The following is a 22742-nucleotide window of genomic DNA, read 5'->3' on the forward strand; positions in this document are numbered from 1 at the left end:
AGACTGTTGTGTTTTATTTAGAAGGGCATTTCACCGAAGGTCTCAAAAGTTTTACACACCTGGTAAACACATTCTCAAGTGTCCTGTCAGCCCTGAGGAAGGATATGACTGTGCCCAAGAAATACCTTTGGTTGTTTAATACAAGATGTTCTAGATCAGAGGTTTTTCAATGGGGAGTGGCCAACTCATTGGTTCTTTAGTGCACTTTAAAAAAAAATTTCTAAAAAAAAAAAATAAAAAAAAATTTCTATACATATTTTTGTGACTCACTGTGTTACAAGTAAAAGCACTTCCCAAAAGCCACAGATTCACTTTCTATAAGCTCTGTCCTCTTCTCCCTCCACACTGCGTGTGCACACGACACACACATTCTTGCACATAGTAGAAGAAGCTAGCATGGTTTAGATGTTCAGGGAGAAGAGAGGCATGCCCTGGAATGCCAGTATTCAGACTCGTACCATTTAATGCAAGATCTTCAGTACTAACTGGACACTGTGAATACCAGGTAGTCCTCGCTCTTTGGGAGGCTAACAGGATGCTGATTTGGGGTCTTCGTGACCATGTATAGGACCACGGGGGCACTCTGGGTGCAGATGCAGCCATGATGGGGTCTGTTGGCAGTTGAGCCTCCCTGCTCACCAGCCAGAGTTGCCCTAGTCTCTGCTGTTCCCGGGAAGTTGCTGCCCTAGCAGCTAACAGAAGCCACTGGGGGCCACGGGCACAGCAGATCAGTGGCATTCGGTTTCAGCAGCACCCATGGTTCTGCACCCCTCCCCTCCCAATCTTGTGCTAGATACTATCTTCACCCTCTCAGTCTTTCTCGAACCAAGTCCTGAGCTCGGTTGTCTCTGCCCTCCTTCCCCAGACACCCCACCCCGAGGTCTGCATACACCTTCTCCCACCGCGTCAGACCTGTCTGCAAACCAAACACATGGCTGGAGCTGCCAATAAATTGGAGCATGTAGGTTTTCTTCTGCAATGTTTCATTATTCTGATGGTCAAAAGTGAAATGTGAACACTCGAAGGCTCTGAGCCTCATTTCCTTAGGCCCTGAAAGACATAATCTGTCATACAATCTGTGCTCCTTTTTGGATGGATCTGTGGGCTACGGCTGCACGAGGTCACCCTTTACAAATATCCTGGTTTCGAAAGTGCTTAACTTTTTCTATTTGAGTGCAGTGAAACACCACTAGATGCAAAATGTGAATTCCTCAGTTTTGTCCTACTGCAGTGACTTTCTCTGGTACCCTCATGGACTGTGCCAGCCGGTGCCTGATGTGGCCGAGAGCAAGACGTCTGCTTCATTAACTGCTTTATAAAAGGTGCACTGTATAAACATTTTTTTCCCCCATACATTGCTTTGCCCTCTTTCTCCCGCCCTAAGATGGTGATCATGCCTGGTGGCTGGTGGGCTTGGATTCCCCTGCAGGGCTGCAGAGTTCTCTGTCTATGACAGAAGGCCCCCAGCGGTGTGGCTGGGGTGGGGGTAGGGGGACCCGGTCCCATTGTTTGCGGTCATGATTTGTCAGAGTTTTGTTTTTGTTGGAAGATGCTGTAAGTCCCAGGCACAGACCTCTTGTGTGACATACCACACCCACTGTGTGCCACTGTCTAACTCTGGAGAGAATAGGATTTTAGATCATCACCTGGAAGGGACCCTACCACGTATTTCTTCCAGTGAGATAAGGGGGCCACCTGCAGAACCACAAATGGGTTCATGTTCATTCCTGGGGCTCCACTGACTCACACTTTGGAGCTGGGACCTTCAACCTGCCTTTTGAGCAAGAATCCCTGATAAGCTGAATGTAGCATGTGAGACAGAGAGAGAGAAAGAGAGAGAGAGAGAGAGAAACTCCACCTCCTTGCTCTGGCCTCTACCCATTATGCCCTCAGCATGCTGTTCTTCTGCTACTTCTCAAGGAGATTCCTGGAAGACACAGAACTCCTTATGCATCTTAAATGTTTGTCCTTTCTCCAGTTCTGGGAACTTCATGGGTAAATAAGTACCTGCTGTAATCTGCCCCTCAAGAAACAGAACAAGCTTGGAAAATTGGAGTTTTAGTCAAATCAGGTTATAGAAAGAGCCAAAGTGGTGAAAAATCTCTCTGCAGAACCCAAGATTCCAAGTGTTGGGACCTATTGACCTCAAGAGAGGTTTGAAGGGCAGCCCCTTCGAGGAGGATGTAAATAATGCCGCCTCTAAACCTTTCCAGCAGGAGGAGCCCGGGCCCACTGGGTCCACCTGAGAATGTACAGAGTCCCAGCACAGAACAGAGACAGGTGGGCTGGAGCTGCTGTGCTCTAGTGATGACTAGACCTCCCTGGGCTAAGCTAAAGGATGACAGCTGCAGTGTTTAGTAGCAAAAATATGGGTATCTGCAGCTTATTTTAAAATGCATAAAAAATAAAAGTGTGTAAAGAAAGCTGAGGTTGGTGGATGGAGAGAGATGTGACAAAGCAGGAGCAGTAAATGGGCAATGTCGAGCCTGGATGGTGTGCATTCAGGTGTTCACGGCCAACCCTTCCAAATTCCTTCTGTGTTTGAAAATTGCATAATAAGATACTAGAAAAAACAAAAATGAGTAAATTTTAAGGCTGAGATGGACATTAGGGATTGTTTTATGGATGGTAAAATTGAGGCCAGAGAAGGCAACTAGGAGGAGAGACAGGACCAGAACTGAGGCTGCCTGTGCCTTATCTCCCAATCTGCTCCACCACACTGCCCCCCAGTACTCCTTGGGTTCATGGCCAGGCACCAATGAGGCGATACCTCTGAAAACCTGCTGCGGAACCATAATTTTATGAGACATAAGTGAGTGTTGCATGGGGGAAGAAAAAGGTCAAGTGGGATTGGAAGACGTTGGCCTGAACAGTTTTCTTTCCTGCAGAACTTGTCAGAATCTTTAATGTACTGCTGTCTATTGAAAATCTCTGAGAGAAATATAGAGCATTTTCCAAACAAATTTAATCACAAAAGCCACCCCTCTTTTTTTCTGAGGACTAAGTTCTGGATAACACTCTTGGGAAAGTATCTGTAAAGAATGTAAGATTGCTGGTTCTTGTCTCCCCAGTGGGGTTAGGTGAAGAAGAGGTGGGACATGCCCTTGCTATTGTTTTTTATGTCCACAGTGAGTTCACAGATGCACAGATTGGGCCATAAGCCCTCATCACATCTCTGAAGGCTGAAGGTGTACACATACCAAGCAGCAGTGTCAGGGCCTTGGTATCTGTGGAGCCAAAGGGGAGGTTCAGAGAGTTTTGAATCCAGGCCCTGCCCTCGCTGGTGCCCAGGGAGGGACTCTTGCCCCTTCTGGCCCACGGGCCACTTTCTCCCGTTGGTGACTGCTGGCCAGCCCAGGGAAATAATCCCCTAAGTAACATGGGGGAGCAGATACCCAGCAAAGAAGAAGAAGCCCAAGAGAAACCGAACTCTGTTCTGATTCTTGAATTTGGCCCAGAGGAGGGCCAACCAGCTTGCTCCACTTGTTTCTTAGGGCAGCAAACTGTATTTTTGAAGCTCATCAGGGCATGCACCTACCCTATGGACACACAGAAAACACAGCATTCCCGAAATGCAGCCGAAACCGTTTATTGGAGCCACCCTTCTAATGCCAAGAGTCACTGGTAGCTTTCCCGGGCGGCATGCACGGACGGGTTGACCCCAGGTGGGAACCGAGTGCTGGTTTATGCTGTTACAGTACAAGTGAATGCAAAGACTTGCAGTAGCTGCCTCTTAGCAAATTATCGTTCCTCATGCCCGGTCACGGAGGCATCGAGGTGGGGTAGGGGGCAGAGTGAAGGGCCACTGTGCTTCTGTGGCAGGGCTCTTTTCTTGCTTGCTTCCCTAAACTGTGTGTCTTGGGGGGGAAATAGGAGTCCCTAAAGAGCAAGCGCTCACCAGCAGGCCCATGGAGCAGTGCCGTGGGGGGGCCAGCCTGGCCTGACTCCCCCTGCCCGGCCACCCCCCTCGCCCCCACCTGGCTTTACACTTCCTTCCGCAGCATCACCTTGATGTTGCTGCAGATCTGGCCCAGGGCGACAAAGAGCGGGTTGCAGAAGGTACGGATGCAGAGGGAGTAGATGTGGCTGATGCACTGGATCTCAATCAGGTAGCTCTTAATGCATGGCACCACCGCCCAGATGTGGCAGAAAGAGATGCAGGCGAACAGGAAGCCCCAGAGCAGGGCCAGCGGGACCCCCAGCAGTGTGGACAGCAGGCGGTAGCACCAGTACTTGGAGACGGTGAAGGTGGTGTAGCTCACTTTCCACACGCCGTCAAAACTGTACGTGCCCACAGGCTCTGCGATCACGTCTTCAAAATCCACCTGCGGGGGCGGGAAGGATAAGGCCTTAGGTCACAACATCCACCCACTTCTGCGCTTCTGTGGGCCAGCATCACCCTCTGGGTGGGGAGGGGGGTCTTGTCTCACCCGACGGCTGGGCCCCACCGCCAGGGATTCTGACCCAGCCCAGCCTGGATGAGGCCCAAGACTGCATCCCTGACAAGCTCCAGGGTGACGCCAGGGCTTCCCTAGAGCAGAGAGGCACACGAGCTGGTCCATCCCCTTGTCCTGTGGGTGGAGAAACAGGCTTCGGGATGTTGAGTGACTTGCTTAAAGCCAAAGTAAGAGGCAGGCCTAGAGGCATGGTTCTTAAATTCTGTTATTTTACGATCCAGTCCTAGTCATCCTAGGGGGTAAGAAAGAGGCCTCTAGCCAGGCTGATCCTGAAGATAGCCAGGTGGAGGGAGGCCCGCGGCTGAAGAAGCATACTGGGCACTCCTAGGACCCAATGGGATGGACAGCGTGTGCCCTCTGCCGATGCAGGTGCTTCCAGAAGGCCAAGTGCAAGCCCAGAGTGGCCAGAGTGAGGCCAGAGAGGCCTGGCCAGACAGTCACTGGGAGGAGCAGTCTCTGAAGGCTTTTGCACACCGGATTGACCAGATCTGAGCTGATTTTTTTTTTTAGAGGTTATTTATTTATTTATTCATGAGAGACACACAGAGAGAGGCAGAGACACAGGCAGAGGGAGAAGCAGGCTCCTTGCAGGGAGCCCGACGCGGGACTTGATCCCAGGACCCCAGGATCACACCCTGGGCCGAAGGCAGATGCTCAACCACTAAGCCACCCAGCTGCCCTGAATTTTTTTTATTTTAATTGAAGTATAAGTGATAATATAACATCATATCATTTTCAATATAATGATTCAGTGTCTGCATATTTGGGAGGTGATCACCCACTAAGTGTAGTTACTGTCCGTCACCACACATAGGTGACAAAATTGTGTGTGTGATGAAAACTTTTGAGATCTGCTCTCTTAGCACCTTTCACATGTGTCACACAGTATTATTGTGAAGTATAGTCACTGTGCTGGAACCTACGTCCCTGTGACTTATTTATTTTATAACTGGAGGTTGGTTCCTTCTGACCCCCTTCACTCACCACCCACCCCCGCCTCTGGCAACCACCATTCTGTTCTCTGCTCTGTCCTCTGAATTTTGAGCAGCTGGTTGGGCCGGTGGAGGCCGGGAGAGAGGACGCAGGTGGGGTCCAGTAGGGAGCTGCGGCAATAGTCCAGGTGGGACGTGGCGCCAGGTTGGTTTGGGGTGCTGGTGGTGGGTTAGAGAGGTGTGCAGGGCTGGGAGCTGTTGCGGGATATGGCATGAGGCAAAGTGAGGGCCGTGCTGTCCTGGCTAGTAAAGGTGTCTGGTACCGAAGAAGGCCGAGCAGGCCCCAAGCACCCCACCCTAGTCCTGCGGCGACCTCAGACTTTCCTCTCTCTGTTCCCCCACCGGCCCACCTTGCAGCTGGAGGGAGCATGGGCGCTCACAGAATCCGGTTCACACGTTCCACTGCAATGGTGGCTGAGGCCTCATTTGGGAAGTGGGAAAAAATAATCAGTAAACTTGGAAAAAAAAAAAAAAAAGGTTACTCTCAGCCAAGTCATTTAACTGACCTTTCTTGAGCCCCCACTATGCATTAAACAGCATCATAGCTGCTTTCTTGTCTGCAACGTCCTTTAGCACCACTAAGCCTTAGTTGTCGTGTCTGTAAAATGGGAACATGACCATCTTCCGTGCTCCTGGGCCATTTTAATAAAAGCTGGTTGAATGAAGGCTCAAAATCATCAGACTGTGGTGGGAGGGGTCACCTGTGGGGCCTGGTGGGGCCAGATCTTAAACACCACTCTTTCAGGGGCAGCCCCTTCCCTGCTTTTGTTGAGGGAAGGAGATCCTCTCAATTGGCTACAGAATTACTTTTCAGATTACTTTTCATTATAAAATGACAGCCATGTTGCAGAAAATTCAGGAAATAGTAAAAATAAAACAAAAATATCTCCAATTTATATTTCTCTAATACTAACAGTGTCATTGCTTTGGTGCTTTTCTTTCCAGGGTAACTTTTTTGAGGGGGAGAGAATGGACCTAATCATGTTGTTAGGTACAATGGGGCATCCTGTTTTTGTCCCATGACTAGACTGAGCTCCTGCCCCATGCCCCAGATCCCTGGATCCTCCTGGAGGCAGCAGGGGATGAGGTCTCCCCCAGGGGGTGATATGTTTATGGGAAGCAAAGTTGACAACCTGGGATTTCAGGTGATGTGGAAAGCTGACTCAGGGAGTCAGGAGCGCCTTCCAGGACTCCTGTAAATCTCAGCCTCCAGCTTTCTCCGCTGGGGTTAAGCAGAGGTCATTTAACCTCTTAAAGTTCCCCTGGATGGAAGGCCAGGGCTGGAGGGAAGAATATAAATATGGTCCTCATCTCAGAAAGAGGAGGCTGTGATGGCTGGGAATTCGGTGGACAGTGAGGTTTGGAAGCAGAAATGGAAAACTGGTGTGCTGGACATTTGGAAAAGAAGGCCCAGGTTGGTTGAGGAACATCTCATGGCTGTGGACAGTGGATGGAAAGGGCTGGGATCTTCTCTATTTGGTTTAGAGGGGGCAAAAATTCAGAGTTGCCGTTTCTTGGGGAGCTTTCAAATTGAAGAAGCTGGAGAGGATAGGCCTGGGGAACCATCCCGACCCTGACCTGGGTACACCCGTAGTGGTTCCTGAGGTTCAGTTAGATCCCTAGGGCCTGGGTCCTGTGGATGGAGGAGTTCTGACCTCTGCAGCCTGCCCCTCCTCCACCACGGCCGCACCCCAGCCTGATGCCTCTTAGCACCCAGGCTGGCTTCTGGAGCATGGTGCAGCCCTAGGAACTCTGCCAGCAGAAGGAGCTATTAGGGCAGAGGCATGCCCCCCAGCCCTGGTCCCAGCAGGCGCTTCCTCCCTCCTGCACTCTCCCACTTAGCACCTGTGGCCTCCCTGCCCTTCTTGTGGCTGTTCTCAGGATGGTGTCTCCCCGCCTCTCGGGGCAGGCGGCCCAGAGGTGGGAGGCAGGGCCCAGACTGATTCTAATCTAAGCTGTCCACACCAGCCCAGCCAGGGTCAGACCTGGAGGCGGATGCTGGCTTTGCAGCATCTAAGGTCCAGTCCTTGTCCACCGAGACACCTGCCCCCAGGCAGGGCTCCCAGCCCTTTCTTTCCAGCCACCGGCCCTGCTCCTCTGTAGCCCAGCCCGCTTTGTTCATTTAGTCCCACGTACTCTGACTTCAACGCATTTGATTATTTGTGTCTGGCCTCTGAGAGGCGGCGGAGTGGGAAAGAGCCCTGTGTGAAGTCCCACTGCTGAGGCTGGGGTCCAGGCCCCCTGCTTATTGGTTCTGCAACCCTCAGCAGGTGGACTGAGCTTTTCTGTGCCTCAGCTTCCTGGAGTCATCTCATAAAGTTTGTTGGAGGATTAAATAAGTTAAATAAATAAGTTCTGAATGCTCAGAACACTGCCCGGCCCAGAACAGCTGATTAATAACAACCGGTAACTGTTGTTGTTGGTTGTTACAGCATGTTGTCCCCAAGAGGACGTTAGAGCCCCAAAGGGGGCTTTGCGCACCACTGCAGGCGCTGCTCTGATGAGTGACTTTGGCAGATGACTTACCTCTTTGAGCTTCACTTCATCTGTAAAATGGATCTGCTATTTCTTAAAACCTTGTTCTGAGAAATAGAAATAATCATCCATTCACCTTGCACCCTCTATTCACCCACCCATCCAATCTCTCATCATCCGTCCCTCGATCCATCAATCCAAAGATCTATCCACCCATCCATAGACATCCATGCATCCTTCCCTCCATCCATTCAAACACAGATTTATTCAGCACCCACTCCGTGGCAGTGCTCAGCACAGTGCCTGGCACATGGTAGGAACTCAGTGACAGGAATTCTTGGTTCAGTTATTCTCAAGTGCCTATGAAAATACATCTCAGAAAATCTCTTGACACGCCAGATCCTGGGTACATTAGTTCTGCAGCTTCCCTTGGCATAATTGTGTGTGCGTTCATGCACACCTCAGCTTGCGCTGATGAGTCCTCTTTTCCCTCATTTTCTGTTTACAATAATAATCCCACTCCCAAGGACCTCTCTGAAGTGTCTTTTAATGATTATTTATTCGCAAAAGACATCGGCGCTGACATTTGAATTATTCCCCCTAATTGCCTTTGGGCACCGTGCATCGGGCGACGGCTTCGTTTTCTGGGAATCGAAGATGTGCTCTCAGAGGGATGGGCTGTGCTGGCAGGCCCAGCTGTTCCCCCAACTCGGACTGAGCCCTGGGACAGCTTTGGTCACAGTGCCTACTTTGGGGAGATATTTTTAAGACCCGGCTCAGGCAGGTCTTAGGCCGCCACGGCAGTATATCAGAAGCACACAGTGATTTCATTTCTTAATTTGTCTCTAAAGTGGAGGGAAGATGACTTTTTCTGGGAGGGTGGTGGGACGGGAGCTGGATCCATGGCAGAGCCTCAGGGCTTGGGGTGCAATTGGTGGGAGGGTAGGGGGTGGGAAGGATGAATGTGGCTGCTCATTCAGTTGGTGTCCCCTTCTTTGGCATATTTATTTTTGGAATAGCAAGAGAACTGGTTGATTAAACAGAATCAGCCCCCGCAGCCCCCGCAGGCTCCAAGAGGGTGGGGAAGGGTGCTGGACAGCAGGACCAGGCGTTGCCGGAGGGTTCGGAGAAGGCCAGCAGCCACCCCCTGTCAAAAATACCTCCCCAGATTCCTGTATGACTCAGTCCTTGGGCATCCTGGGCCCTGGACAATTCAGATAGAGTATCTGTGGGTGGGGAAACTGCTCTAGGCAGAGGCATGGGCATCTGGTGCCAGCCTCCACTTGACCACTGAGTTACTAGAGGCTTGGGGCATGGTGCTTTCCCTCTCTGGGCCTCTGGTTTGTTTGTTTTTGTTTTTTAACTCTACACCAAGAGGATTGGGCCAAGATCCCTAGTGACTCAGAGTTTGATTTGGAGTCAGAACACACGGGGGTTGGGGGGCTTAGTTTTGCTGGGATTTGCTTCGTTTTCTTGCCTAGTACCTTGCTAACTTAAAGGGTGGCCCATAGCCAGTCCCCTCTTCCCAACAGGGTATGTATAGAAGTTGAGAGTAAGCATTTAGAAATAGTCACCGAAATCTGAGCCAGTGATTTTATGTCTGATAACTCATAGTAAGAAAAATTGGTGCTTACATTGTAGATGCCTATTTTTCATTCCATTTCCCTAGTAATTAATTTCTATTGAATTTTATAAAAGTATCAGTGTTCAGCAAATTGAAGTTATAATAATGAAAGTGGCCCTTCACCCAGATAATTTGAGAAGCACTGGCTGATACAGTAGGAAGCTAAAATGAGGTGATAGCTGTAAAACAGCTGAAAAATGGCAAAGCTTTGCTTTTTGTGTTAAAATTGGTAGTAACAATAATAGAATTCTACATAACATGGGAGAACCAAAGCAATGCTCACAATCTGGCCCTTATAAGATGTTGGTTTCTGGCCATGTACCTTATACTTGGTAATTTGCCAGCTTTTGGTGGGTAGTCATCCAGAGATGACTCCCAATTAAGTCATGGCCCTGAACGTTTAAGCCCTTGCCTCTTCTTATCCTATACTAAGTCTGGGCTTGCCCTATGACTCACTTCAATCACCAGAGTGCAGTAGAAGGGGTGCCGTGCCAGGTTCAGAACTAAGCCTTACAGCGGCCTGGAAGTTTCTGCCTTGGGGAGCCCTGAGCTGCCATATTAGAAGTTCACTTTTATACCCTGATGTAGAGACTGGTGGAATTCGAAGTACATTACTATCCTCTGCTCTGGGGTCTGGCGGAGAGGCCACATGAGGGAGAGGCCCAGCTGTCCCAGCATCCTGGCTGAGCCCCACCTTCCATCCATCCCTGCTGAGGCCCCAGGTGACTGCCACCTCTTGAGAGGCCACCGGTGAGAGCAGTGGAGCTGCCCAGCTGCCTCTTGTTGGCCCCCACAACAGTGGGAGACCATCACATGGTGGTTGCTTTAAACCACTGAGTGTGGGATGATTTGTTACACAGCAGTAGGTAACTAACACAGTGTGTCTTTAGGGAAAACTGGTAAGAACTCTGGATTCCAAGTTTATCATCTGCAGGACAAGGGGACTTGTTTGTACGTGAAAGTGCAAAACGTTCACTGGTCCCACCAAACAGGAATTTCTGGTGCCAGGATCCAGGAATCTGCATTTTAACCAGCAACTCAAGAAAGTGGACCACATTTTGAAAAGCTAGATTAGTTAATACTTAGGAGCCCCCATAGCACTGAATTATAAATACCTCCTGTGAGTTACCAATGCCGCCCTTCCTAGAGGTACCTGACAGAGGACAGGACATTTCTGAAAGGAAGAAACTGCCAACATGGGATGGGTGGCAGCTTGGATGACCTTCTATGACCGGTCTCAACCTGCCCCTCTGCTTTCTCTTACAAGTTCTCTTTCAGATGCGCTTGGTCCTGTCATTCTTCTGCAGACAGAGTATCAAAGAGGCTCCATGTGTCCCCATTTCTGCCTCACCAATATGACCCATGGCTTCCTGGAAAAGTGCTGTAATCCATTAGTAACATTTGCCATGGATGTAGGTCGGGGAGCGGCAATACCCATCTCTCACTTTTGCCAGTGACACCCAACATCCTCCATATCATGGCTTTTGCTTATCTTACTCCCTCTTCTTCAAAAGCCTTATTCACATTTTAATTTTCCCCCCATTTTTTTTATGCACCTGGGTTACTGTCTCCCCATGGAGCTGGCTCCTGATTTTCTCAGATGAGAGTAAGGTCTTCCTCTGTTAAACCCCATGACCCTTCATCAGGCACTAATTTATGGCGCTCAGCACCTTCCTCCAGATATTCGCATTACTTTAGTCTCATCCTCTCTGTTAGGTTGGATTCTTCTCAAGAGGAAGTACCAGGTCAGTTTCATCTTTCTGCAACAGGGTGTCCAGATGGGCCCAAATTTGGAGCAGAGTTTGCGGGACTGGTGGCTGCTGGGTCCTTTCAGGTGTTTCTTAGCCTGAGCTGATAGGCAAAGGGTGTGTTTTGAGTGTGTTTCTGAGGGGGGAGGGTGTTTCGTGGCACATGAAGGTTGGAGGTGGCACGTGAACCATATGATGGGCTGGGGTCATGTCCGGCCCCCTGCCCTGTTTGACGCTGTGTAGCTGAGGGGAAAGCGGCTGGAACCTGAGGATGAGGAACCCATGGGCTACTTTGGGCTTGAGCATTTCTGCTTTAGGGTCTGGGTGCCTTGGTGTGGGTTAGGGAGACAGCCCTGAGCCCTCTCAGAAAGAACTCAGAGGCCTTCGAGGTGGGGGTGCAGCCTAGCCGGAATTCATGGGCAGGAGGGCTGCAGGTTTACAATGTGGGTCTGAAGGGAATGGTGGAGAGCTCCGCAACTGTTGCCATAGCCTCCCACCCCCCAGAGCCTGGCATGACCGACTCATACACGGTGGGTCGGTCGTGTTTGTCACCGTCTCCTCTGAGAGAGCAGAGGACTGGGCACACAGTAGGCACTCAGTAATGATTCCTGGAATCAGTGTTCTCTGAATGGCGGTGACCATCAGGGGTGGAGGGAAGGGGGTGGCTCACCCCAGATCCTCAGCTCTAATCCCCATAAGCCTCCCTGATGCCCGAGACCCAGCCCAGAACCTTGGGAGCCACAGTTCAAGTCTGCTGGTCTGTGTAGGGCTGTCCCCCTGCCTTTGGCACTCATCTTCCATCCCGGGTTCAAGGGCAGTACCAGGCCTTCCTTGAGGAAGTTTGGGGAAGTTTTGAGTCTGTAAAGTCAAAAGGCAGTGCCTCTGGTCTGCTGGCGTCAAATCTACAGACACCGTGGGTCTATCTCCTGCTTCCCATCCTTGGCTTTCTGCGTGAAACCTCAGCACCTGCTGATGGAGGAGGCAGGTCTCCCTCTTCTCCACCCAACCTCTGCTTACCCCAGGACTTAGGCCAGAGAGGGAGAGTGATTTCCCTGGAGTTACACAGGGAGCCTGTGTCAGGGCTGGGACAGAACTTGGGTCTCTAGCTCAATCTTATTCCAGCAGCTTACTGTGTCTTGCACCCTAGCCTTTTCACCTGTTAGCACTGGTGCAACCACCCTGATGGGTCCCTCCTGAGTTTCTGCTTTGCTTGTCTTTCTCTCCTTAAGTCTCACCCCCTTAGTTCCTTTTCCTCCTGCCTCCCTCCATCTTGTCTTTGCCCCACTTGGTTTAAGAAGCCGAGGTGCCCCAGACTCCCATTTGGACAGACTGTCCAGGCCCCCTCCTGGCCAGCTCTCCTGTCTCTTTTCTTTTCTTTTCTTTTCTTCTTTCTTTTCTTTTCTTTTCTTTTCTCTTTTCTTTTCTTTCTTTTCTTTTCTCCTCCCTCCCTCCCTCTCTCTCTCTCTCTCTCTCTTTCTTCTTTCTTTCTTTCTTTCTTTCTTTCTTTCTTTCTTTCTTTCTTTCTTTCTTTCTTTCTTTCTTTCTTTCTTTCTTTCTTTCTTTCTCTTTCTTTTTTTATTTGAATGAGCCAGTGAGCAAGCGAGAGAGAATGCACATGCGCAGGGTGAGGGGCAAAGGGAGAAGCAGACTCCCAGCTGAGCAGGGAGCCTGATATGGGGCTCTATCCCAAGACTCTGGGATTAGGACCTGAGCCAAAGGCATCTGCTTAACCAACTGAGCCACCAGGCCCCGCTTTCTTCCTTTTTTTATTCTTTCACAGACAGTACATAAACCTAAAGTCTACTCCAACCTGTTTGTGCTATTTATCTGACTCCATTTTATGATCCTCATTCTGAATTTCAAAAGTTTTTCATTCTTTATTTATTGAAAGCAAAAGAAAGTCCAATAACTCCCCAAATCAGAAAACGTCCAATAAATATATCAAATAATAATCTCCTCTCGACAAGATTATTTGCGGGGTCTTTTGCTTAGCCTTTGAGGGATGTTTTCTGGGGTTCAGGAAAGACAGCTCTCAGCCCCTAGCCCCTGGGGAAGTTGCATAAACAGCTGCATCTGTGTGGCTGCCCTCATCCCTCCATCGGATTATAACCTGGGCCTGGAGCCTGGAGCTGGCTCACCCTGGGCTCAGTAGGACCTGAGAGCCTCTCTACATTTGTCACCTGTTTTTGTTTTGTTTTTCTAAGATTGTATTCAGTTATTCATTAGAGACAGAGAGAGGGAGGCAGAGACAGAGGGAGAGTCAGACTCCCCACTGAGCAGGGAGCCTGATGCGGGACTCCATCCCAGGACCCTGGGATCATGACCTGAGCCAAAGGCAGATGCTTAACTGACTGAGCCACCCAGGTGCCCTACACTTGTCACCTGTTGTGGATCTCTTTCAGAAGCCACATTCTTCCTTGGGGTCTTCTTCTCCATCCAGCAGCCAGCTAGGGATAGCCAGAGGGGAACCTGGATGTAAAAGCTGGCCCATGGCTTAGTTGTCCTGCCCCGCAAGTTCCTCCAAGCTCCAGCTCAGTTCACACGTGTCACACCCTTGCTGCATGCCAGGGACTGTGTTAGGCACTTTCAAACTCCTTATTTCATTTATTCCTCACATTATACTTTTATTTGCACAGCACTGCTCTGAGAGTCCTTTACCTGGTGGAGGTAAATGATATTACACTCATTTTACAGAGGGAAACTCAGGTCCTGAAGACCTAGGTAACTTGTCCAGGGCTATTGCTTTTAGGTAGAAGAGAGTAAACTTGAAACCGAGTCTTTTAAAGCCAAGTTTGGGACTCTTACTTCCAGACCACACTACACAAACCATGATAAATACTATTTTACATTTATATAGCAAATTCCCCCGTGTAGCACACTGGGCTATAAGTACCCTATTTCCACCACTTGTGATACAGATAAATACACTAATCGCAATTTAATATGAGCTTTAATACGAGCAATTTAATATGGATAAATGCTCTCAGGGAAATTGGGGCACAGAGGAGGGAGCTACTATGCCTGGAGGAGCTAAGGAAGGCTTCCTAGAGGAGGTAACATTTGAGGTGGGTCTTGAAAGCTGAGCGGGGCATTCACCACAGGGAGGAGGGTGCTGCTGGTATCGACAGAGGAGTATGTTCTGGTTGGTGTGGCCTGCTCCTGGTGTTGGAGCTGGAAGGTGAAAGAAGAGGGTTGGAGCCAGATTGTGTTGGGGCTTGAAAGCCAAGGAGAGAAGTTAGAGTTTATCCAGCATGGGAGATATCCCACCAAAGGGTGACAGCACAGGGGCTGTGCCTCGGAGCAAGCCCAGAGCCATGCTGTCTAATCCAGTGGCCATGAGCTTTGAGCACTTCACCTATGACCAGTGCAACAGAAGAACTGTATATCTTGTGTAATTTTAATTCAAATGTAAAAAGAGATACTTAATTCCGAGATTGGAAAACTTTTAAAAGTATCTGGAACTATTTGGGCACAGGAATCGATTTCAACTGTGTATATTATGAAATTTTAATACAGGACATGATTTCTTTTTTTTTTTTAATAAGCATGGCTTTTTAAAAAAAGATTTTATTTATGTATTTGTTCATGAGAGACACAGAGAGAGAGAGGCAGAGGCACAGGCAGAGGGAGAAGTAGGCTCCATGCAGGGAGCCAAATGCAGGACTCGATCCTGAGTCTCCAGGATCACGCCCTGGGCTGAAGGTGGTGCTAAACCGCTGAGCCACCCGGGCTGCCCCAGGACAGGATTTCTAATACATTTGGAGTCTGAACTGATATGCAGCCTAAGCGTAAGCTACATGTTAGATTTCAAAGATGAAAAAAAAAAAAACAGACCGCATAATAGTGCACTGATAATTGTTTTATATCAGTTACCTGCTTCAATGATATTTTTTTTGAAAATATTGGGTTAAATCAAAAATATCATGAAAATTAGTTTCACCTGTCTGTTTTTCCTCTTTAAAATTGTGGCTTTTAGAAAACGTAAAGTGACATGGGGTGATGGTATCATGGGTCGCATTATATTTCTATTGGTGGGGGCTGATCTGGGATTCGGATGCGTTTCATAGGCCCCGGGGGCCCCAGGCACCGCCCTTTTGAGAGCCCTTCCAGTGACTCTAATGCTGGTGGTTAGGCCCTCTGCTTCCAGGAATTCTGCTGTAGAAGGACCCTGTGGCTATGAGTGGAGGTTGGAGTGAGGGTGTGGGCCTGGAGGTGGCCAGGCTGCTAGTGGCATCCAGATGAGGAAAGAGGCCATGGGGGAGACTCCCCAAAGGCTGGGTGACTGTCCTCTGAGCGCTCCTTTTGGGAGCCGGGTGCCCTCCGAGAGGCCTCTGCCCTGGCCTGGCCGCAGGACCCGGGGTCAGGTGGGGAGCTGGCCCCCACACCAGGAGCACTGGACATGGGGCAGTGCTCTGGGGAAATGAGTGTCCCCCCAGCCGTGCCGGGCCCTGGAAGCCACCCTCTGGAGATTAACCCCGCGCCCACCGCGGAGACCGCAGAAATAACCCTGGCGCCGAAGAGAACCCAGGCTGGCCACCCGCGGCCTTCTCCCTGGGCCCAGGCCAGGAGCTCCTGGGAGGGGCCTCGGGGGCTCCAGGCACCCCCGCGTCATGTGTGTGCGGCTGAGGCTTTGCTCCTGTTTTTGCCAGACGTTCTTCGGGGGTGTAACCTGCTGCCTTTTGAGGGAGGATTTGGAGAAGACGGAGGCGCAGGGCGTCCGGGCAGGGCAGCGGGTTGTGCGCGGAGCCCCAGACCCGACCCCTCGGGCAGCGCCGCCCAGCAGGCCCGCCGAGCCTACCTTCACTATGTCCTCGTTGATGTTCTTGGGGTCTCGGTTCACCAGGTCGATCTCCTTGAAGTGGATGTCCTTGACGATCTGGGCCTCCAGGTCTGTGTGCTCTTCGGCCATCATCGCGGGGCTGGGGGCCGCAGGAGGGGACCTGTGCCGTGTGGCCGGCGGCGCTGAAAAGACTCGGGGCAGGGACACGGTCCCGTGTCCCCAGACTTGTGCCCCTGCCGGCTGAACAGGCCCCACCCAGAGTGCCAGCTGACAGCTGTCCCGCATAACTTCGGCCTGCCTCTCGCTAAAGCCTCAGTGGCAGGCCTCCAAGCTAAAATTAAGCCTGGAGCTCCGCGGGAAGGCCCAGCACTCCTCCCAGGGGCTCGGCCGGGAGAGCGGAGCCTTGGCCTCTGAGGGCCCCGGGCCCTGCAGTTCGCCCCCTGCCATCAGCCTGGGCAGCCCTGGGAGGGGCGGGGGGTCCCCAGCTCTGCCTCCTGCCGGCTGTGAGCTTCGCACAGCTCCCCTCCCTGGTCCACTGTGCTCCCGGCCAGAGAATAGGGCCCTGATGCTAAGGGTCACGGGCTGTGCTGCCCCTGTGGAGAGGAGCTGCGCTCCCCTGGGACAGGGCTTCGGGAACTGAAACGCCGCCTGTTGGGATTCTCACTGGAGGAGTTAGTGCCTGGCCCTGCTCTGTGGTGGCCTGCAGCGGCCCGTCTTTCCCACTTCTGGGGCTCCCCCTGGAGGGGAGCTGTTGGACTGTGGGGTGAGACAGAGAAGCAGACCGCTGATGGGGCTGCCCACCCTCCCCTGCCTTTTGATGCCACGTGGAGGGCACCTGAAGTCCATGTTTATGCTGCCCTTTGCTCTTCCCCCAGTGACAGTTTCCAGGGTGCCCGTGGGCCCCAGACACTGCACAGGCATCCATGGGGTGTACCTCTACCAGGTGCCTGGTCAGTTTTCCTGGGTCCTCAGGCATCACTGGAGGCCTCCACAGTGTAAAGGATGAAGACTCTGAGTCCCCAGGTGCCAGGGCTGTTCACCCATTCCCCCATCCTCCTGCTCATTCATTCAGGATTTGCTAACAGCTGGGGATGAACAGACCCATCAGGCTCTGTTCCAGCCTGGAGGAGCTTGCAGTCTAGGGGGACAGACTGATTAAAAAATAAGTAATCACAATAGGGTGTGGCAGGTGCTCCAGATCAGTGATATTTTACATGGAACTTGCTTTAAGAGGTCCACAGGAGGCAGTAGCTCACTCTGAGGGCATCAGGGAAGGCTTCCTAGAGGAGGTGACTTTAGAGTTAGGTGTTGAAGGACAAGCAGGAGTTCACTACCTAGAATATTTCAGGTGAAAAAACCATAGGTGGGCAGCCCGGGTGGCCCAGCGGTTTAGTGCCGCCTTCAGCCCAGGGTGTGATCCTAGAGATGGGATCAAGTCCCACGTCGGGCTCCCTGCATGGAGCCTGCTTCTCCCTCTGCCTGTGTCTCTGCCTCTCTCTCTCTCTCTCTCTCTCTCTCTCTCTCTCTGTGTGTGTCTCTCATGAATAAATAAATAAAATCATTAAAAAATATATTAAAAAAAGAAAAACTATAGGTGTCAGAGGGCTGGTGAGAACTAGGATGCTGAGAGGTGTGCAGTGGCCAGGGCCTGATTGTCTGGGGGTGGGGGGGAGGCAGGAGATAAGGCTCAGCTTGGGCTTGGGTGGAAAGGAGCCAATGTGTCATGCTAAAGAGTATCGTTTTTTAAAAGATTTTATTCATTTCAAGAGAGAGAACAAAGCACAAGCAGGGGCAAGAGAGATACAGGGAAAGGGGGAGGAGGGGCCAGGGATAAGAGACAGGGAGGGGCAGAGGGAGAGGGAGAAGCAGACTTCCCACCAAACAGGAGAAGCCCTACTGGGGCCTCTATCCCAGGACCCTGAGATCACAACCTGAGCCAAAGGCAGATGCTTAACCATTTGCTTAACCAACGGAGCTACCCAGACGCCCCCTAAAGAGAATGGATTTTACAGATGTATCAGGAAGCCATTGAAGACTTCAGAGCAGTGGAGGGTGGTCACTGGAATAGTGGGCCAGGAAGATCACTGGTGGTTAGAGCTAGGTGAGTGGGAGGCAGGAAGACAGTCAAAAATCTCAAGGCAAAACTCTGGGCTCTGTCAGTAATCGTGCCTGGCTACTATCTAATAAAATGCAAAATACTAGTGGCTGGTGCAAGGTAGGGGCGTCTGCCCTCTCACGTAATACAAGTAGATAGCTCAGAACTACTGCGGCGGCCCCATTACGTTGTCAGACTTGCGACTCCATCTTCCTGTTCTGCTACTCTCACAGCTGCCTCATTGGCACGAGGTGGCTGCCGCTCTTCCAGCCATCAGATGAAAGAGGAGGAGGGAGCGAGGGTGCACCAGAAAAGGCATCAGCCGGCTAAGTCAGCTCCAGTAGAAAGCTTTCCCAGGACCCCCACTTGCAGGTCTCTGTTTATTTGTCATTGGCCACCCCTCCTGGCAAACGAGGGTAGGAAATGCAGAGCACGTAGGTAGCCCCCCAGCGTCCCCAGGGGTAAGTGGTAGGCAACTAGAAAATTCTATTGCTAACTCTCTTAGGAATTACCTGTTTGTTTTTTCCTCCCCCCCCCCCCCGCCTGGGCCCCCAGGTCGCGGGAAGACGTACCTTCTCCTGTGAAGAGCTGAGACAGAGAAAGCGTTGCTGCCCTTGTCCACGTGGGATACGGCGGGCCACCGAGCCTGAGGCTGAGTTCCGTCCTCTGCGGGACCCTCTGTGTCTGGTGAGGAGCGGGGACAGCGGGCCATAGTCATTCACCAGGGATACAGGAGCAGCCCCCAGAAGAGGGTCTGTGCTCCTCCCTTTTATTTTTATTATTTTTAAGATTTTATTTATTTATTCATGAGACACACACACACACAGAGAGAGAGAGAGAGAGAGAGAGAGAGGCAGAGACACAGGCAGAGGGAGAAGCAGGCTCCATGCAGGGAGCCCGATGTGGGACTCGATCCTGGGTCTTCAGGATCAGGCCCTGGGCTGAAGGCGGCGCTAAACCACTAAGCCACCGGGGCTGCCCTGTGCTCCTCCCTTTTAATCTGGGCTGGGGGTTAGATTATTCTGACCCAGGGGGTACGGCGCGCGACTGATGCTACATGAGTTTTGGGCCAGGCCGCAGGGAGGAGGCAGCTTCCGGCTCTCTCCTCTCCGACCCCTGCCCTTGGAGATCAGCAGGCAGCTGAGAAGCCGCAGGAGCCCACGCGGAGCGAGCAGGTGCAGCCGCCGCCAGCCATCGAGGCAGAGCGAGCGAGGCTCCGGGAGGCGCCGGCCCCTGCGCATCAAGCCGCCCCTCGACCTCCAGGTCTTGCAGCCGAAGCCCAGACCGTGGGACAGACTCGCTGCCCTCCGCCCCGTCTCAGTGTCTGAACCACAGAGGCCACTGTGGTTGCTGTGACATACAAAGGTATTGTCCTGTGAAATGGTTGCTGCCTCGAGGTGGCAGTCGATGCTGAGAAGGCTGTGGGGCAGCTGATACGCCTTCTGGAGGTTGGAGGAGGGAAAGGCTGCAGCCTCAGGTGCCCCGGGAGTCCTTCCTGGAGGTGGGGGCGCTCGGGACCAGGAGGAGGCGTGGACTGAGACAAGGCTATTTACCTGCCCGGTGCCCCCACCTGTCAGCTGTGGGCAGCGGTCCTCGCACCCAGGGACACACCTACCGGGGTGCCCGCCGCAGGCCCACGTACCCACGGAGGACACGCGGCCAAGAACATAGCTGAAGCTTTCACGTCAGCCCTGGGGTGATGCTCCTGACATGGGGGCACAGTAAAGGAGACAGAGTGACTTTCTGAAGCCCATTTTGGGCCTGGGGTTTTATGGAGCACTCTGTGTTTTTATTTTCAAGGCATTTCGTGGTCGTCGTTTGTCTTGCTACGGGAGAGGGAAAGATCTTTGAAAATGGGATGTGCAGGAAGACATAAATCTGTGGAGTGCAAAAAAAGGAGAAGTAATAGGAAAGATGATATAGACCGACTCATTGCGAGAGTCCTAGCGCTGCAATCTGAAGACTCAATTAACTGCCAAATTTAAGGCTGCATTAACCAGCGAGATTTATCACTGATGCAGAAGTCTCCAAGAGACGTAAGGCTAGGATACGTGGAGAAGGAGATACCTTTTTGCTTTTCGTCAGAGTTTTAGATCTAGGTAGAGAGCCTCTACTTTCTGTTGGCTACTTGGCTTTTGGGGTCTGCGTTTAGAAGACACATCACAGGATTCCAGAGCTGGAAGAGATCCAGTCTGTGCATTTCACAGATGAAGAAACTGAGAGCCCAAAGAGTGTTGGTTGGTGGAGGGGAAAACTAAGAATTTGGAGACAGAAGCAGGCCACTCCTGTCCAAGCGTCAGTTCACACTTCTGTATAATGAGCTTAAGAACACCATCCTCTGTTACCAGATTTTGGTACCTGATTCCTCCCAGAGATTTTGGAGATTTTTGGAATGCTTTCCAAAATGGGCAATGTGATCACAGGATGCACTAATAAAGATATACCATCCAGAATGATGGCGGTGACTGATTTACTCAACTCTGCACTGGTCAGACTACAGTGGGAACCCGGAATGCTTGGGCTCTGTGCTCCAAGAGAGGTTTTAGGGAAACCTAAACCTTATCTGTCTAGATAAGATCAGTGAGATGGTGCATGTCTTATGAGAAACAGCAATGTCAGTTTGGAGGAGACAAAGGCTGAGGGGGAAGAACAGAAGAACCCTACTCAAATCAATGAAGCTTAAGGGATGAGATTTATTCTGTGTGGTCCCAACAACTGGTAAATAAATGGCAGACTTCTATTTCATTCAACCCAGTGCTTGGCTCATATAGGCCTCTTGATCATGTTCACTGATAGGATTACTGTCAAGGGTACCAGGAACAACTGGCTCTCAGTTGTCCAGAGAGTAAAAGGGAGTCAAGGATTGGAAAAGTAGGCCAACCTTGGGGCCAGACAGAAAATAATCTAGGTAGGACCAGCTATAAAATTTGCAGGACCCAGTGAAAAACAAAACATAGGGCCCCTTGCTAAAAATAATCACGAATTTCAAGACAGTGGCAGCAGAGCATTAAACTAAACTTGTGGCATCTTCTAAGCCTGGGGCCCCGTGGGTTGCATGCCGATGAGATGGCCCCTGATTTTAGGCTCTATGGGCCATAGCATGTCACAACAATTCAGCTCTGCTGTGGTAGCACAAAAGCAGCCACAGACCATATGTAAATCAAGGGGCATGATTGTGTGTCGGTAAAACTTGATTTATAAAAATAAGTGGTGACCAGATTTTGGCCTACAGGCTGTAGTTTGCCAGCTCTGCTGTAAGGTGCCGAGAGGCTCTGCTAACTCAGCTGCAGGGTGGTGAGAGGCTCTGCTGGTGTAGAGGCTCTGCTAACTCTGCTGCTGGGGGTGAGAGGCTCTGCTAACTTGGCTGCAGGTGGTGAGAGGCTCTGCTAACCCTGCTGCAGGGGTCCGAGAGGCTCTGTTAACTCTGCTGTGGGGTGGGTGAGAAGATCTTTTAACTCTGTTGTAGAGGGTGAGAGGCTCTGTTAACTGCTGCAGGGGGTGAAAATTGTTAACCCTGCTGTAGGGGGTGAGAAGCTCTGTTAACTCTGCTACAGGAGGTGAGAGGCTTTGCTAACCCTGCTGCAGGGGGTGAGAAGATCTGTTAACCCTGCTGCAAGGTGCTGAGAGGCTCATGAAAGCCCCGGGCAGGATGGCGCCACACCCGAGTCTGTCCATGTTTGGGCCGCCACGGAGCAGCTCTCTTGCCTTCTTCTCCCACCCAGGGGAAGACTGTTTCTACCTCGAGTCCCACACCTTACTAGGATTCCTTGAATCCTTATCTCCCTTTTCATCAGGGAATGAGAATAACTAAAACTAAATGCACTGAGGTCACCATGTTCCCTGCTGGGCTTGTTGCCTAAACAGGGGAGACTGGCCCCTGCCCTTGCTCAGGTGGCATCCACTTGGCCTCCCGGTGAGAGAAAAGGGGTGGAACATTTGCCAGCCTGGAGGCCAACAGCAACAGCACTGTCCAGAAACCACACGGGAGCAGGCTCCGGGGAAAAGGGGCAGTGTGTGCCTGTGGATGAGAATGGTGTTTGCTGAGTATTTTTGTGTTTGTGTGTGTGTGTGTGTGTGTGTGTGTGTGTTTTCAGATCCAGAGTAGGCCTTGATCTCTGAGAACAGCAGGAGCTTCTGTGGTCAGCACGACTTCATTAATTCATAGAGACCTGAAGCGCAGGAGGGCTTCTGCAGGCAGCAGGCCGGCGTCTCTGCGTCTCTTTGAGCTGACCCAGAACCCCACTGATGTTCTAGAGACTGGGTGCCCTGAAGGTGACGTTTCTGTCTGAAGCACTCTGCTGCGCTCACGAGGGGCTAACACGAGAGCGAAGTCTCTGTTCCTCACTGTCTGTCTCCTTATCACCCATAGGATCTCGGTCTCTGCTTCAAAAAGGGATTGGCTCCAATTTACTCCTGCCTGAGCAGCGGACGTGAACTGCTCGCAGAGTCCTGGTGACTCAGAGGATGTCCCCACGCCTTGTTTGAAAACAGGTTGAGTTCAGCTCCTCCACATCCATGGGAAGGTTTCCTGGGGCCGTTTTATTCATTTAACACACTCCGACTTGGTGCTG

General features: G+C 51.3%; 1 protein-coding gene across 1 annotated transcript; it reads right to left on the minus strand.

Annotated features, from left to right (window-relative positions):
- Nucleotides 1–3564: 3564 nt before the first annotated feature.
- CAV3 (caveolin 3) lies at nucleotides 3565–16662 on the minus strand. The gene is made up of 2 exons (XM_055343972.1): nucleotides 16095–16662; nucleotides 3565–4325 (listed from the first exon to the last, which is right to left on the minus strand). Exons 1-2 carry the CDS (start codon nucleotides 16359–16361, stop codon nucleotides 3984–3986), a joined length of 609 nt encoding a protein of 202 aa, XP_055199947.1. The 5' UTR covers nucleotides 16362–16662; the 3' UTR covers nucleotides 3565–3983.
- Between the last annotated feature and the right edge of the window lie 6080 nt (nucleotides 16663–22742).

Source organism: Nyctereutes procyonoides, unplaced genomic scaffold (assembly GCF_905146905.1).
Source record: "Nyctereutes procyonoides isolate TBG_1078 unplaced genomic scaffold, NYPRO_anot_genome, whole genome shotgun sequence".
NCBI lineage: Eukaryota > Metazoa > Chordata > Mammalia > Carnivora > Canidae > Nyctereutes > Nyctereutes procyonoides.

Excerpts from the sequence above, each read along its gene's own strand:
- CAV3 (XM_055343972.1), bottom strand. The coding sequence starts at position 16,361 with ATGCGGGACAGCTGTCAGCTGGCACTCTGGGTGGGGCCTGTTCAGCCG. Across the intron at positions 4,326-16,094 it reads TCAACGAGGACATAGTGAAG|GTGGATTTTGAAGACGTGAT; the intron begins GTAGGCTCGGCG and ends CCGCCCCCGCAG.